Source organism: Taudactylus pleione, unplaced genomic scaffold, assembly GCF_031769625.1.
Source record: "Taudactylus pleione unplaced genomic scaffold, aTauple2 ptg000536l, whole genome shotgun sequence".
NCBI lineage: Eukaryota > Metazoa > Chordata > Amphibia > Anura > Myobatrachidae > Taudactylus > Taudactylus pleione.
The window spans coordinates 3,722,447-3,739,251 of NW_028284938.1; the positions used below are offsets into that span (position 1 = coordinate 3,722,447).

The 16,805-nt window shown below is 41.8% G+C and overlaps 1 protein-coding gene across 1 annotated transcript in view; it reads right to left on the bottom strand.

The window, feature by feature from the left end:
- Window positions 1–16,805, bottom strand: part of CALCRL (calcitonin receptor like receptor) — a 196,064-nt gene that overhangs the window by 124,352 nt on the left and 54,907 nt on the right. The window contains exon 4 of the mRNA XM_088451049.1: window positions 8,322–8,432. Coding sequence (XP_088307175.1) covers window positions 8,322–8,432 — 111 coding nt within the window. The remainder of the gene's footprint in view (window positions 1–8,321; window positions 8,433–16,805) is intronic.

The window sequence follows — 16,805 nt, forward strand, 5'->3', positions numbered from 1 at the left end:
GCCTCCTCTAAATGGTCCACCAACTGACCCGAAAGAGGAAAGACTGTGGCATCGCCCTTCACATCTTTGAAAAAAGCATACTTAGATTTAGCCGCTGGGGGAACTTCGTCCTCAATCACCAAGGCTGTGCGGACCGCCCGAATAAGTCCAGGAATATATACTTTGGACTTAGCATCAGCGTCCTTAGTATGGAGAGGTTCCTGATCGTAAGGATCTAGAATCTCCCCATCATCAGACGTCCCTTCGTCATCCTCATAAGGAGCGGACAGAGACGCCACCGGCCTTTTATGAGACCGCATCACAGACTCCCCTTGCAACACATCCGACAAGTGCTGTACAGAACTCGTCAGGGAGTTAACCCACGCTGGCTCCTGAGAACCCGGGAGCGGGGAAATAGGGAGACTGTGGGGTACCACCAATTGTCGTGGGAACCCCTGCATGGGTGACGACACCACAGACTGCTGGGACAAACCCATCGGAGTAAACGCGGGCTGCGGAGCTAACTGGCCCACTAAAGCTGTTAACGCCTGAGCGAAACAAGCCCAGGGCGGCTCCTGTACCGGTGCTGTAACCGTAATAGGCCGCGCCATGGACAAACACTGCCGGCAAAGGCCCTCCGCGCTACCCTCCCCCTCCGCTAACAGTACTTTGCACGTGGTACACTGTAGCCGGAGGGGAAAATCACTTTCAGACATGATGGCACCACGTATGTGACCTCTCTCACCAATTAAGTATTAAATAGGCGAGAGACCACCCTGCAGCACCGCACCGCAAGGGCTTTAGCAGAAAGAACAGGGACAGTAATAAAGCTGACAGTTTAGAGAAGAAAAGATTACAGGCAGCAGCGCTAGCACAGTCACATACAATGCAGAAAAATAACAATTCCTGCACTAACAGCGCTGATCACTCAACTACACAGACACAGGGCCTGGTAGGACACAGCGCTGCATACACAGACCTGACCACAGCGGAGGAGAGGTATGCGGGGGGACCCAGACCACGATGCTTCCGTCCAGCGCTTCCAGCAGCGTTCACCATGCGTTCTGGAGAAGATGGCCGCCGAGGAGCAGAGAGGAGGCTGGCCTGGGGGAGGAGCGCTGCCACAGGACCAGTCGGCAGCATGCAGAGAGGGCTGTGTGCAGCGGGGGAGGCGCCGGCTGTGAGACAGGGAAGGCGCGCTCCCCTGGCATGCATTTAACCCCTGGGACGCCGCAGCGCTACCGCTCTGCTGCGGTCCGCTGTCCCAGGGGGTAGTGGAAGCGCAGGTTGGTCGCCTGGCTCCACGCTGCAGCCAGTCCCCAGGGAGCCCCCTGCCTGGGGACTTAGGACCATGTGATCAGCGGGGACCCACCGCGGGACCCCGCTGCTTACCTCTGTCCCCCTTGAATCCGGCCATGGTCCGGAGCATCTGGGGTCACCGCTAGCTGTGACCCCAGACGCCCACCAGCATCCCCGGATCAGTACCGGCGTTCTGGTACCGGCGGGGTGTAGGGAAGACAGCATGGACGTCAGGACTGACTGTCCATGCTGTTCATCCAGATGTGCAGCCACAGCTGCATGAAGAATAAGCTTCAGGGGCTCTTCTAGCCCCCACTCCAACAGGTGCACCCGACTCCGGCCGGGCACCAAACTAAACTGAGGTGCCTTGGCCCGGGGGCGGGGTATAGGAGGGGGACCTAGTGCATCCTGGGAGGCTGAAAGCTTAACTCTTTGGTGCCCTGCGACTGACGTCACACCTATACCCCAAGGTATCCTGTGGATACCCTATGGACCCTGAAGTAGAAAACACGTTACCCCTTTTCACCCCTTAGGAGTTGAATTTTGAAAAATCCGCGCTAGTGGGTGCTTGGGTCAGGAAAGGAATATACTCCCAAATTTTAATTTTCTACAGTACTGTAGGTCCAGGGGATTAGGTTGGACGTCAATGAGTCAGTCAGTCAGGACATTGCATATGGGGAGGAAATACCCCTTTTTACACCCTTAGGAGTTGAATTTCGAAAAAACCCTGCTTAGTTGGTGCTTAGGTCATGGAAGGAATATACTCCCCGAATTTCATGTTTTTAGGTCCAGGGGTTTGGGCTGGGTGTTGATAAGTCACTGAGTCATGACATTTGTTTTTATATATGAAGATTGGTAGTCCCCAGGAAACATCTCCCGGCATTGAACATCAGTGGGTGATAGATCCGGAGCTACAATATAACAACTTCTTCCACTACAAGTATTGGGTGTATGATGGACATTTATCTTGAACTTCTATGGCTCTAATACATACGCGGTAAGCGGATGTCTACAGTCTCCGATCCATCTGTTTTCATCCTACCATTGGAGGTCTACCGCAGTCAATAATTACTGACAGTACCATCTTCGTAATATCAAATCCTACTGCAGTGTATCATGGACTGGATAGATACAGATTAGCTATGGAACTGTGCCTCCTTTTACATTTATCCTAATTTACAGTATATGCTCTGAATTATCTCATGAAACAACTAGACTTAGCTTCAGCGCTATTAGGTACTATTTATCTCTATGGACCTTATATTAATAGGACTCAATTTTATATCAATAACTGCAGAATCTCTTATGAGCTTGTGAAAACTGCATCAATACTAAAGCAATATAAAACAACAACAATTGACTGCGCTTATTTACTATATGATTATTATGAGATGGCAGAAAAAAAATCAGTCAGAACTCGATCTTAAAAATATACACATTTAATTGTAATATATATTCAACATTATTTCTCCTAATAACTTTCCACTTAAAAATTGCAACATATAGGTAGGTAGTTACAAGTATTTACATTGTATAATCTATTGTCTACTAGGTAGAATCAGAATATAATTAAAATCAACAATCACTTGTCCCTTTATAGGTAATATAGAAGTAATTATATATGCACATATCCTGCCAGCCTATTATACAAAAGAAATACTGATTCACAGAAAAAAAAAGTCACTGGTTATGTTAAAGAACTGGAATCTATTGGAATTGAAAAATCAGTCCACATAATTAAGTCCAGTGCAGGTAAACGGAGTCCCTCTCCCAAGGTAGATAATGCCGCAGCTCAACTCTGAGCTGTCACATATGATCGTAGCACTTTTGACAAATGAGTTTTATATCCCTATCCCGAGGAGTAATGATACAGTTCTAATCAGGAATGTTTTATAGTGCCGCTGTATTTCCTACCTGGATTAGTCGCATACAGCCGGGGTCAAGCCGTCATCAAGGGCATATGCCACATGCAGTCAGTACTGAGCGGTCACCTGTACTTGCCGTATGCAGTGGGTATCTAACGGTTACCAAGGGCGCATATAGAGCAGCTCACAACCAGAGTCCCAGTCCAGATGTATGTTGTCTCTGATCAGTTCAGACTCTTTGAAAAAGCCCCCACGGTGGTTGGAGGGGCGACTTGGATCTTTCAGCATCAATTCCAATAGATTCTAGTTCTTTAACATAACCTGTGACTTTTTTTCTGTGAATCAGTATTTCATTTGTATTATAGGCTGGCAGGATATGTGCATACATTTTATGATTATATATATATATATATATATATATACATATATATATATATATATATATACACACACATATACACACACGCAGTATACAGGTTGAGTCTCCCATATCCAAAATGCTTGGGACCATTTTGGAATATTTGCATATTATAATGAAATATATTGGGAATGGGACCCAAATATACACACAGAATGCATTTATGTGTTATATATACACCTTATACACACAGACTGCAGGTCATTTTATACAATATTTTCAATAATTTTGTGGTTCAAGCAAAGTTTGTGTACTTTATGTTTCATATACACCTTGTACACACAGCCTGAAGGTAATTTTATACTATATTTTTAATAATTTGTGCCTTAGACAAAGTTTGTGTACATTGAACCATCAAAAATCAAAGGTTTCACTATCTCAGTCATGCCAAAATAATTCCGTATTTCGGAATATTTGGATATGGGAGACTCAACCTGTATATTGAATATATACAATTAAATATGTATATTTTTAAGATCGAGTTGAGTGATTTTTTTCTGCCATCTCATAATAATCATATAGTAAATAGGCGCAGAGTCAATTTTGTTTTATACTGAATTATCTTATAGTTAATTAAGGATATTTGGAGGAGCTGAAGATTAAGCAGTGCTTGGTGCACATTGTTTTAGGAATTATTTAATATAAACATTATTTTGTCTTTTTTAGGAATATACATTTTCTTAAATATTAACATTTTTGAAGTGTTTTACTATTATCTCAGTAATCCATTTAAGATCTGAGCATCACATCTTTTTTTTTTATTTCTCTTATTAGAAGCATCAGTGGTAATCAAAAGCGTAAGCTAAAAGCACTGATGCAGGATGATAAACCTACCATGTATCAAAGATTAAAAGGCTTATAAGCAGTTGACGTGGTATACAGTGTATCCGGAAAGTATTCACAGCGCTTAATTTTTTCCACATTTTGTTATGTTACAGCCTTATTCCAAAATGGAATAAATTCATTTTTGTCCTCAAAATTCTACACACAATACAACGTGTAAAAAGTTTTTTTAAACTTTTTGCTAATTTAATAAAAAAAAAAAAAAAGAAATCATATGTACAGAAGTATTCACAGCCTTTGCCATGAAGCACAAAATTGAGCTCAGGTGCATCCTGTTTCCACTGATCATCCTTGAGATGTTCCTACAGCTTAATTGGTGTCTACCTGTGGTAAATTCAGTTGTTTGGACATTTTTTTAAAAGGCATACACCTGTCTATATAAGGTCCCACACTTGACAGTGCATGTCAGAGCACAAACCAAGCATGAAGTCCAAGGAATTGTCTGTAGACCTCCGAGACAGGATTGTCTTGAGGCACAAATCTGGGGAAGGGTACAGAAAAATATCTCCTGCTTTGAAGGTCCCAATGAGCTCAGTGGCCTCCATCATCCGTAAATGGAAGAAGTTCGGAACCACCAGGACTCTTCCTAGAGTTGGCCGGCCGTCTAAACTGAGCGATTGGGGGAGAAGGGCCCTAATCAGGGAGGTGACCAAGAACCCGATGGTCACTCTGTCAGAGCTACAGCATTTCTCTGTGGAGAGAGGAGAACCTTCCAGAAGGACAACCCTCTCTGCAGCAATCCACCAATCAGGCCAGACGAAAGCCACTCCTTAGTAAAAAGCACATGGCAGCAAGCCTGGAGTTTGCCAAAATGCACCTGAAGGACTCTAAGACCATGAGAAACAAATTCTCTGGTCTGATGAGATAAAGATTGAACTCTTTGGCATCAATGCTAGGCATTATGTTTGGAGGAAACCAGGCACCGCTCATCACCAGGCTAATACCATCCCTACAGTGAAGCATGGTGGTGGCAGCATCATGCTGTGGGGATGTTTTTCAGCGGCAGGAACTGGGAGACTAGTCAGGATAGAGGGAAAGATGAATGCAGCAATGTACAGAGACATCCTGGATGAAAACCTGCTCCAGAGCGTTCTTGACCTCAGACTGGGGCAACGGTTCATCTTTCAGCAGGACAACGACCCTAAGCACACAGCCAAGATATCAAAGGAGTGGCTTCAGGACAACTCTGTGAATGTCCTTGAGTGGCCCAGCCAGAGCCCAGACTTGAATCCGATTGAACATCTCTGGAGAGATCTGAAAATAGCTGTGCACTGACACTTCCCATCCAACCTGTTGGAGCTTGAGAGGTGCTGCAAAGAGGAATGGGCGAAACTGCCCAAAGATAGGTGTGTCAAGCTTGTGGCAGCATATTCAAAAACACTTGAGGCTGTAGTTGCTGCCAAAGATGCATCAACAAACTATTGAGCAAAGGTTGTGAATACTTATGTACATGTGATTTCTTAGTTTTTGTTTTTTTCATTACATTAGCAAAATTCCCAAAAAAACTTTTTACACGTTGTCATTATGGGGTATTGTGTGTAGAATTTTGAGGACAAAAATTTATTTATTCCAGGCTGTAACATAACAACCTGTGGAAAAAGTGAAGCGCTGTGAATACTTTCCGGATGCACTGTGTACACAGTTGTGACACTTGTGCAGAGTCAGCACATTGTAATGAATAAACATTAGAAGGCTTTCCCACACTTATAAATATCGCCACTTGTTCTGTCCATTGCATTTCAGCAATATACATAGCCATAGGAAAACAATGATACCCTTTATCACATACATCTGTGGACAATGCTTTGTGGATAATACTTCCAACTTCTCAGCATTGTCTGCATCTCTAAATAGAAATGACTAAAGGGTTTGGCACATGTGTACTACCTGTAATCTAAAAATTACATGTATTTGTAGAACAATGAATCTTTTGTTAATGTTATACAGTATCTCTACTATTTGCTAATACTGCAGGTAAACATGAAAAGATATTCTGCACCAGAAAGTGTTTTGCATTCTATGATCTATTAAGACATAGATTGTGTACTATATTTGAGAAACCAAGAAGTTTGAGTCATTTGTTATAGTTGTTGAAATGTGTTTTGCACCTTTTTTGGTATTTATTGTTTGGTTTGTTATGAAAAACGGGCTGATGATGACTTGAATTGGCCAAAATGTGTAGACTTAATGGCTAAATTACAAGAATCTCATTGAATGGCCCATAAAGACCGTGACCTGATATATATTCATTGAAATACTATTTAGTAGCATGCAGCTTACTCAGCCAAACATGTATTATTACATAATGTCCACACAGAAGTGATGATGCAAAACAGAACCTCTTTGCATTATAGTGGAGATAAAATTCAAAATGCACTTGAGATACAAATTGATACATTGCAACCTTCTCTGTAAAACTGTACCAACATTTTTTTTGCACAAAATAAATAATAAATGCAAAATTTGATTTTTTTTTTATCTTTCTTATGTTCACTATATTAATACCCTTTTCTGTCAGCTGTTCTTATGAAAAAGTGGAGGACATGTACATATCATATGCATATAAATTTGTAGAGTAAAGTTAGAAGATTGCAAATATACTAAATATAGGAATTTACAGCATACCATATAACGCTAAACTGTCCGGCATATAATGCAACATATTATACAGACTCCAACCTTCCAAAATATAAAACACTACTTGTAACTAACAATTTACAACCTTAATCCCCAACCTTATTCATTCAGTTTGCTGATTTTATCTTCATTTGAACTAATGCTCCTAATGCTGGACACATGCGGTTGTGTTAGCAGCTACAGACAGTGTCACAATGATTCAATATGTCTGTGTGTGCTCTATGCCAAATACTCATGAAGGTGCACTATAATAGTTTGTTGTAAATGTTCTTGGTAAATGCAGTTAGAAGATTACCGTAATTGGCGTGTGTAGGGTCTGACTACACAGAAGTAGTTAGGCCAGAAAGGGTGGATCTCACCCAATTTGGCCAGCTAAGGCAGCTTAATATACAACCAGGAACTAAGAAGAGAAACTTTTGGTTAGAAACTATTAAATTCAAAGTTGGAGTGTTGTATTGTGGTACAGGTTGAGTCTCCCATATCCAAATATTCCGAAATATGGAATATTCTGAAATACGGAATATTTTTAGCATGACTGAGATAGTGAAACTTTTGATTTTTGATGGTTCAATGTACACAAACTTTATTAAGGCACACAATTATTAAAAATAAAGTATAAAATTACCTTCAGGCTGTGTGTATAAGGTGTATATGAAACATAAATGAATTTCATGTATGTACACAAACTTTGTTTGAGCCACAAAATTATTGAAAATATTGTATAAAATTACCTTCAGGCTGTGTGTAGAAGTGTATATGATTCATAAATGAATTTGGGGTTTAGATTTGGGCCCTATTCCTAAAACATTCAATATGGTATACAAATATTCCAAAATACGGAATATTCTGATATCCAAAATACCCTTGGTCCCAAGCATTTTGGATATGGGAGACTCAATAAATCCTGTTGTAACAGTAGCATTAAAAACATATTTTATATAGACTACAAAATGTCAGACTATTAGTACACAATGACAAATCCCTTATAAGTCTGGTTATTTATTATTTATTTATTAACAGTTTCTTATATAGCGCAGCATATTCCATTGCGCTTTACAATTGGAAACATTTATAGAACAATACAGGGTAATAACAGACAGACATAGAGGTAAGAGGGCCCTGCTTGCAAGCTTACAATCAAATATTTGACACAAAGGAACAAAGTAACTTTTCCAATTATAAACTTTAGTAGTTAAGGGAACTTTCTAAAATACACCTTCACTGTATTTGAAAGTTTTTGCTGAGAAAAATTCTTAAATTGTGTATTGGTTGGCACTTACCTGATGGATCAAAGTCCTGAAAATAATCTGGGCAGTGCTGTGCAGAAATGTCTCCTGCTGCTGCATCGCTCCAACATAACCAGCCATCCCACGTCCTGTTACAAAAGTGACCTATGCAAAAATAAGACAATAAAAATATAGATATGCAATAAATAACAACTGTAGAATAAGTTATATCTTTAACATGCTAAGCAGCAATAATTTTAGTCAAGCAATCATAGCATAGTTTTATGTAGATTACTAGGGTTAAATTTACTAAGAATCGTGTTAGGGTGAGTTTGCAAGCTCACGCTAGTTTAGCCTGTTTTTAAGACCAAACAGGTGTGAGTTTGGAAGTGGGTTTTCTCTTTACACTGCTGAAACTCATGTGAGTTTGCAAACTCGACTAAACTCACCATTGGCCAAACTAGGATGTACTTTCAATGGAAAAGATGCAACTCGCAAATTTACTAAGAATCGAGTTTACAATCTCCGAGTTTGTAGCAAACTCACTTTTAAATTGAAGTTTCAAATAGACCACCTCCTGAGCTGCGAGTTTGACAGAAACATACACAGATCAGTGTGGTATGTCTGCCTGATTTTTTATTTTTATTTTTTTTTATATACAAAAAATTACATAGGGTCCCCCCCAAATGCATAACCAGCCCTGGACTTGTCAGCCAGTCCTGGTTCCTAAAATTACGGGGAACAAAACGAGTAGGGTTCCACCGTAATTTAGGAACCAGCAACTGGCTGCAGGGCCAGTTCTGGTTTTAATTATAGGGGGAAAAGAATTGCGTAGGGGCCCTATTAATTTTTTTTTATAACAGTTAACAATTTTTTCAATACACAAGCAGCAGCCTTCACATATTTCACTGATATGTGCAGGCTGCTTGCTCAGGTGAGTTTTGCAGAGAGAAAAGTTTTGCAATCTCGAGTAAGTAATCTCATCTAAACTCGCAATTTTGGGGAAAAATCTCAATCTGCTTCACCATCGGAAAACTCAGCTACACTCACTTCTTAGTAAATTTGCAAGTTTTAAAAGGGAAGACTCACCCGAGTTTTGGTGAAGCAAAGTGAGTTGAAAAAAAAAAATTCGACCAAACTCGATTCGTAAATTTACCCCTAGTCTTACGAAGATATTATACATCATAAATATACTAAAATAGGAATTCAGCCTCATTTTAGTTACTTATTGAGCATTGAGTTTGGACAATACAACACAATGAAGAGGATATCTAAAGACACAACTGTATCTACTTTTAAGATACTTGATTCTTGAATTATTAATAATTTGTCCATGACTTTCCAGAGAGTCTTTAGCAACACCCTTGGCAAGTTAACTCCTTTGGAGCATGCTTCAACCTGTATGTCTTCAGCAATTAATCTTGTTCTCTAATCTCCTTTCAGATATGAGCCAGAGCTCTGACATGGCTCAGACCCAGGTTTTTGAACATGGCTTCAAATCGTGTATCAGCTTGGAAGCCCCTTTCACACTACAACTTGGATCCGAGAAACTCCCGAGTCGACCCCGTTCACACTGAACCTGTGTCTGCCCCTGGCATTCATTGTGAGTCATTGAAAAGGGGATGTAGTTAGTTTACCTATGATAAGGATGCCAGCGCGCAAAATTCCTGCGCCGGAATCGCAACCTGCGGCCACAACAGGGGCGCCGGAATCCCAACATCAGATGAGATGCCGATGCTGGCATCCTGACAGCCGGTATCCCGATTGTAAGTATAGCGACCCACATTAGCTGCAGGGGAAGGGGGTTAGGTTTAGGCACCACAGGGGGTCACGATTAGGCTGCGGGGGTGGGAGGTTAGGGTTAGGCACCCCCAGGGGTGAGTTAGGGTTAGGCACCACCAGGAGGGGTTAGGGACCACCAGGGGGGGTTAGGGTTAGTCACTAAGGGGGGAGGCTTAGCTTTAGGCACTAACCGGGAGGGTAAGGATGCAGGACGGGAGGGTTAAGATACTTACCTAGCCCCTGTCAGGATTCTGAGCATGGGGATGTCGCTGTTGGTGTTTTGACAGCTGGCATCCCGACTGCCGGTCTCCAATACCCAACCCATTGAAAAGGGGGTCTTTTTTGGCTCACAATAATGTGCTCATGAAAGCTGGGTGGTGACATGGCTGCTGGGTGCCCAAACAGCCAATTAAGTATGTTTCAGCACATCCCGAGTCAGTCCTGGGAATAACGAGTTGAACACCTGGGACTTCCGACCTGGGTCGGATGTGTTCACACAAAGCAGAAACCCAGGTCAAGCTGCAAGCCCCAGCAATATCCCGAGTCGAAAGGCTATGTATGAAAGCGGTATTATACTGTTTTCAGACCAAAATCCCGGGTTAAGCCATGATACAGCTGCTCAGACCCCTTTCACACTGCACAATGGACCCAGGTTGTTCCCGTGTCATCCCCATTCACACTGAACCCGTGTCTGCCCTGCTAAACAGTGTGGGTTATAAGACTTTTCCTTTAGCACACAAAGATGAGGTAATGAAAAGTGGGTGGTGACTGCTCACTGCATTGTATTAATCATGGCCTAAACTGCCTGTGATCGGTTTCCTTGTCTCCTCCTCCTGCATGTGCAGTAGACTCCGGCCACCGACATTAGACATGCTGTAAGGATAAGATAGGCTGCCAAGCAAGAGAGCATGCACAAACTAGGCTCTCCAGTACAGATGTGTCCTCACACACTGTTGCTCAAGCCATGACAAACAGCCCCCTATCGGTACGCCAGGTCCCGAGCAACTCGAAAATGTATAAAACTACATTGCTAGATTACACTGATCAATTTGATGTGCAATATTTGTCTGTCTGGGGATGTAGCTAAATTGCCGGTGGACGGGATGCCGGCCTCCGAAATACCAACGCCGCTGGAGATTAGGGTTAGGCACCCCCAGGGGGAGGTTAGGGTTAGGCACCCCCGTGGTAGGGTTAGGGTGCGGTAAGGGGTGGTTAGAGTTAGGTACCACCGGGGAAGGTTAGGATTAGGCACCAAAGAGGGAGGATCAGGGTTGGGGAGTGGGTTAGGGATAGTATATATACAACCCCTGTCGGGATCTTCAGCATCTGCTTCCGGCGTCGGGATTTGAGTCGCCGGTATTTCATACCGATTCCGTCCGTCTGTGTGCTACTGAGTCTGAATCTGTGTAAGATGTGCTCAAATGCAGCGTCCACGGCTTTTTCTCACACCAACGTCTGTTAAGCTTCATCTGCGACTTTGTACGTTTTTAAAACTAATTCCTGTGCGATTACAGTCGCAGCCCAGCTTCTCTAGTAAACTGTGGGCCTGATTCAGAGGTGGATGCTAATGCTAATGAAGCAGCTGATGGGCTGTCTACCGAGAGCTGTAATCCGCTGAGATGTACAAATAGCTGCACCATTGGACATTAGAGCAACCCTATGATGGCTTAGCTGTCCAATGGTACATAGCTGCTGGTTCCCGTGTAGCTGCATCTTCTGACACAATTCCAGACACCAGCACGCCTGCCAACCAAAGTCACCCTCCAGTCACCACCCAGGAATGCCTATCAGAATTGCATGGATCTCAAAGCAATTCTGATCTGTGTCCCCCGGTAGTAACTACCGAGACACATGCGTAGTGCATCTCAGATTTATGCGTATACCTCTGAATCAGGCCCTGTAATTGGCGCTTCACTGTTTCTGCGATGCAAATAAGACAAAAAATGTAAGGAAAAATACGGTACACTACTACGCTCGTGGTGTGTCTCACACCATATGGAGTATAGATGCTAGGTGTATCTTGGATCAGATGGTAATCAACAATGGCAGATTTAAAAAGAGTGTTTTAGTAGCCAAGTTAGAATCTGTTAAAGATCAAATGGAAGATCAAACAAACTGCTTGAGAAAAAATAATATCAGCATAAAAATATCCTAGAAACTGTAATCATGAATGATTTACCTGCATATTTGAGATCTTTTCAAAACTCTCTGTCACTAATACATTGTAATAGCTGGATTCTGTTCTAATGACTAAGGGCCAGATTCATCAAGGAACGCAATAGCAGCTTACTCAGACTGGCCGGCTTGCGAGCCAAGGACACTGCATTGATCAACGCAGATCCTGGGCTGGTCAATTCTGGAAAACGGAGCGGACACGACCCCATTTCCAGGAACGCCGGCTGCCCACGCCCACTTCCTGTAAATGCCTCTGTCAATCAGGCAGAGCCATTTAAGGGTCTGCGTGCGACTAGGCAAGACCCATTCTCAGAATGGGTCATGCGCACGTGCAAATTCCCGATAATCGGGAATCTGCGATAAGCAGTGCACACAAGTGCACTGCTTAATCAGGCCCTAAGACAGCACTACCTGGCAGAGAGGAATCTGATGGACCAGTGGCCTTTGGCTAGAAGTCTGGGACAATAGCAATAAGGTTTGAGATTTATCGTTTCCTTCTCAATACACATTTTCCATCTAACCCCTCCCATTCTTCCTTAAGAGATTTTGTTGTGATTCCCTTATGCCCTCTTCATCCATCTCTGCTGGTTACAGGTCACCCTATTACTTAGCCTTAGTACCTAAGTTGTACATGGTTTATTGGAGGTTTACACTTTATCCAAAATCCTTGTGGATAATTGAAAGACCAATAGCGGGATAGTCACAAAGATTCCACTTGTAGTCTTAATAAGATGAATTCCCAAAAATTAAAACAGAGAAATATATAGTGCAGTATGTTTAAAAAAGACTTTATTATACATAAAATTAACAAATGTATAATCTCCAGATTTTTAAAGTGCACTTGCATCCAAAAATATGCTTTTCCATACACAAGTATATATTCAATAATGCGTTTCCTTATCGGCAGTGATAATGGTTGGAACCGTACCTTGGTAGCGCCAGTAGTGGAGGCGTAATAATGTAAGCATTAATGGGGAATTCAGGAATCTTCCCCACAGTCTCCAAGATGGAAGTTAGGAGTTTGCATACATCAATTTCTCCTTGAATACCGGACCGGCTAGCATAGCTTCACAAAGAAAGGTTCCAGTTAGTTGATTAGGTGATACAGGTGTAGCACGATGCCAACAACGCGTTTCGAGCTGGAATAAGCTCAAGGTATGTGCACCTGTATCACCATATCCTCTATTTAAAGGATGTAGTCCAAGTGCTCTGAGAGACCATGTGTGATAAGACCCTTTTTAATATTATGTGTATGTTCAGCCATACAGGTTTTCAGAGCCCTCGAGGTCCTCAGGCCACATTCACATTCAAATTAGATAAATTACGTTACAGGTATGACACGTTATAAATTGATTAATTTTGTATTCTTTATCATAAACCTACAAGCTGTTTCGATGTTTCGCTTAGGATACAATTGCACATAATACTGTACATGTGCCGCAGCGATGGAATCCCTTAGTCCTAATGGGATTAGATGATTCACCTGGGAGGGAACTTTTAACAAGATGGTTTCTCAAGTTGGCTGCTTTTTTGTATATAAATTTTGCAGCATCAAAATTTTTTTATTTAAACATGGATCTCTTTTTAATACATGCTCATGTTATTTGACGATGGTTACTAATTTCTTGTAATTAGAACCATATGTAGTAATGAATGAGCAGATATTGTTAAAATTATTCTCAATCTTTTTTTTTCTTTTAATAGATCATCCCTTAGTTTGCTTAAGGCTTCCCTCTTCGCTTTCTCTATTTCCTCCTTAGGGTAGCCATGATCAGTAAATCTTCCGTTCATTTCTTTCTTTGCTGCTTACAGATTAGATCAGCTACAATTTCTTTTTAAGCGGATAAACTGGCTTTTAGGGAAACCCTTTAGCCAACTAGGATGGTGTTCACTCCGTCTATTAATATGATTGGAATCTGTAGGTTTTCTGAACCCCTTAGTTTAAATATTTCCTCCTTCATGATAAATGGTGAGGTCCAAGAAATTAATTGAATCAGTACTGATATCAAATGATAATTTGATGTTCACATTATTTTCATTTAATTGCTTGCAGAATTGGTCTAATCTCTCTTTAGGACCATCCCAAATAAAAATTACATCATCGATGTATCTGTGCCACAGGACCAAATTCGACAACCCAGCTACTTCTCCCCATATTGCTTGGTCTTCCCAATATGCCAGGAACAGTTTGGCGTAGCTGGGTGCGAATTTGGTCCCCATGGCAGTACCCACTTTTTGGAGGTAATAATCCCCTGCAAAATAAAAATAACTGTTATTGAAGATGAATTTATTCCCCTCTATAATTAAGTCCTTTTTATCCTTAGACATTGTGGATTTTATTAGAAAGCTTTCAATTGCTTCTAATCCATTTTCTTGATCGATGATAGTATAAAGCGAAGAAACGTCTGCCGAGACTAGAAACATTCCTTCTTTCCAATCAATACCTCTTAATATGTTGATGATATCAGTTGTATCTTTAAATAAGATCTATTGTTTATTACCATCGGTTGCAGATAGAAATCTATAATTTCTGCCAGATTTGTAGTGAGACTACCAATACCCGCAATGATGGGTCTACCAGGTGGGGATGTTGTGCTTTTGTGGATCTTGGGAAGTGTGTAAATGGTGGGAATTTTTGGCTATTCTATATTTAAAAAATGATATCCCTTTTTTGTAATAGTTCCTTTCTCCACGTACTTGTTCAAATATTTAGAAAAATTTATTTTGATTTTATTGGTGGGATCTGTTTTAAGTTTGGTATACATATTACCTTCCTGTAATAGTCTGTATACTTATTTGACATAGGTTTCTTTATTAAAGACTACTACACCTCCCCCTTGTCACAAGGTTTAATGACGATATATGTATCTTTGCAAAGATTTTTCATTGCTTCCTTCTCCTTACTAAAATTACTGTTCTTATTTTTGGTGTTTTTCAATCCCTCAAGGTCATCTACCACTAATGTTATTGAAGCAATCAATGAAGTTTCCTTTAATGTGGGCTGGATAAAAGGTGGATTTTTTGTGGAATTTATCTTTGCTACTGGTGTGTAGTTCTACATCAGCCATAATATTCTCATGTTCCTTTAATGCAAAATGTTTTATTGTGACCTTCCTTATATTTGGACATCTATGAAGGTGTTTAGGGGATCCAAATTTTTTGAGGGGGCAACGTTAAGTAGAAAATTTTACTTCCTTCTGTGGTATGGTCTCCTATATTTGTTGTTTTCTTTTTAGCCCTCCGTTTTACCTTTTTTCTACCTCCCCCTTTTCCCCTATATTTCTTAAAGCAGGAATCTTTTTTGTCTCCTGTATTTTTTTTAAACATATTGCACTGTATATTTCTCTGTTTTAATTTTGGGTAATTAATCTTATTGAGACTACAAGTGGAATCTTTGTGACTATCCCGCCATTGGTCTTTCAATTATCCACAAAGATTTTGGATAAAGTGTAAACCCCCGACTTCATCTAGATTGGACTACTGTATGTGAATAAGAAAGACTACCATCCTAATTGGAAGGAAAGTACTGTAAATTACTTTTATTATGGTACCTTAAGCACCTTTGGATGTTTTCGTTGTCTTTATCTGTTTAACATTTTGCAGTAGGGGTACTGCTTTTGATCACGTCAGAGGCTGCTAATTAGGAAGGGCACCATCACGATATACCCATATATATTGTACATGGTTTATTGTAAACTGACAAATCCTCAATTCTGGAGACTTTTCTACCTTCTAATCCTTCCTGAAACCGAGTACACAATACCTGACCCGCCAATGCGATGCTCTGTGGTACAATGGAACAATATTTCGGGCGGGCAGTACACACTGCACGATCCGGTGTACAACCAGATACATTGTTTACCTGCACCATTCACCCTCCTGGCTTTGGCAGCTGGGCACTCCATCTGCCGTGCATGCATGGCAGATGGAACGACCTGATGTTGCTGTGCGGGAGTGCAATAATGCATACAAACTAGAAGATCCAGACAATATATTGGTCCAATTCGCTGTCTAAAGCCGCCGACGCTGCTTTTCACCTTCACAATGCTTCTTCCAGCTGCAGGATCTTACAGCCTCCCCGGGCCCCAGGCAACCTTGGATGCCGAACTGGGACAGCGCCCGTGGTTGCTGGGAGACCAAGACACCGGACGGTCACTGGTGCTGCTGGGTCTGCCAGATTGATAGCTGATGCACTTGGGTTGATGCACTTGCTTTCCATTGGTGGAAGATCTTATGTCTGTATGTGTGGACCGACTCCAGGTTGCCTGTAAAAGTTTACACTCCTGCCAGGTCGTGCAACTCTGCCTTGCCTGTTTACCCTGCTACTCCGGGATTGGACTGAGGCCTGCTGCCTTGCCGTTCCAGCGACATTCTCATCGGAGCAGCGATCTCCTTCTCAGCCCTGGTGCTAACTGCGTTTGCCACTCATGCCTCCATCTACGGCGTGTTTGTGGCTTCCTGTACCACCAAGGACGCACCTCTGCCCTCAGGGCCACACCCCGGCCCCGTAGGCCGCAACATGCTGCACACGCCGCACCTCGGCCCTCAAGGCAGCACCTTGCCACACAAGTCGCATCTCGA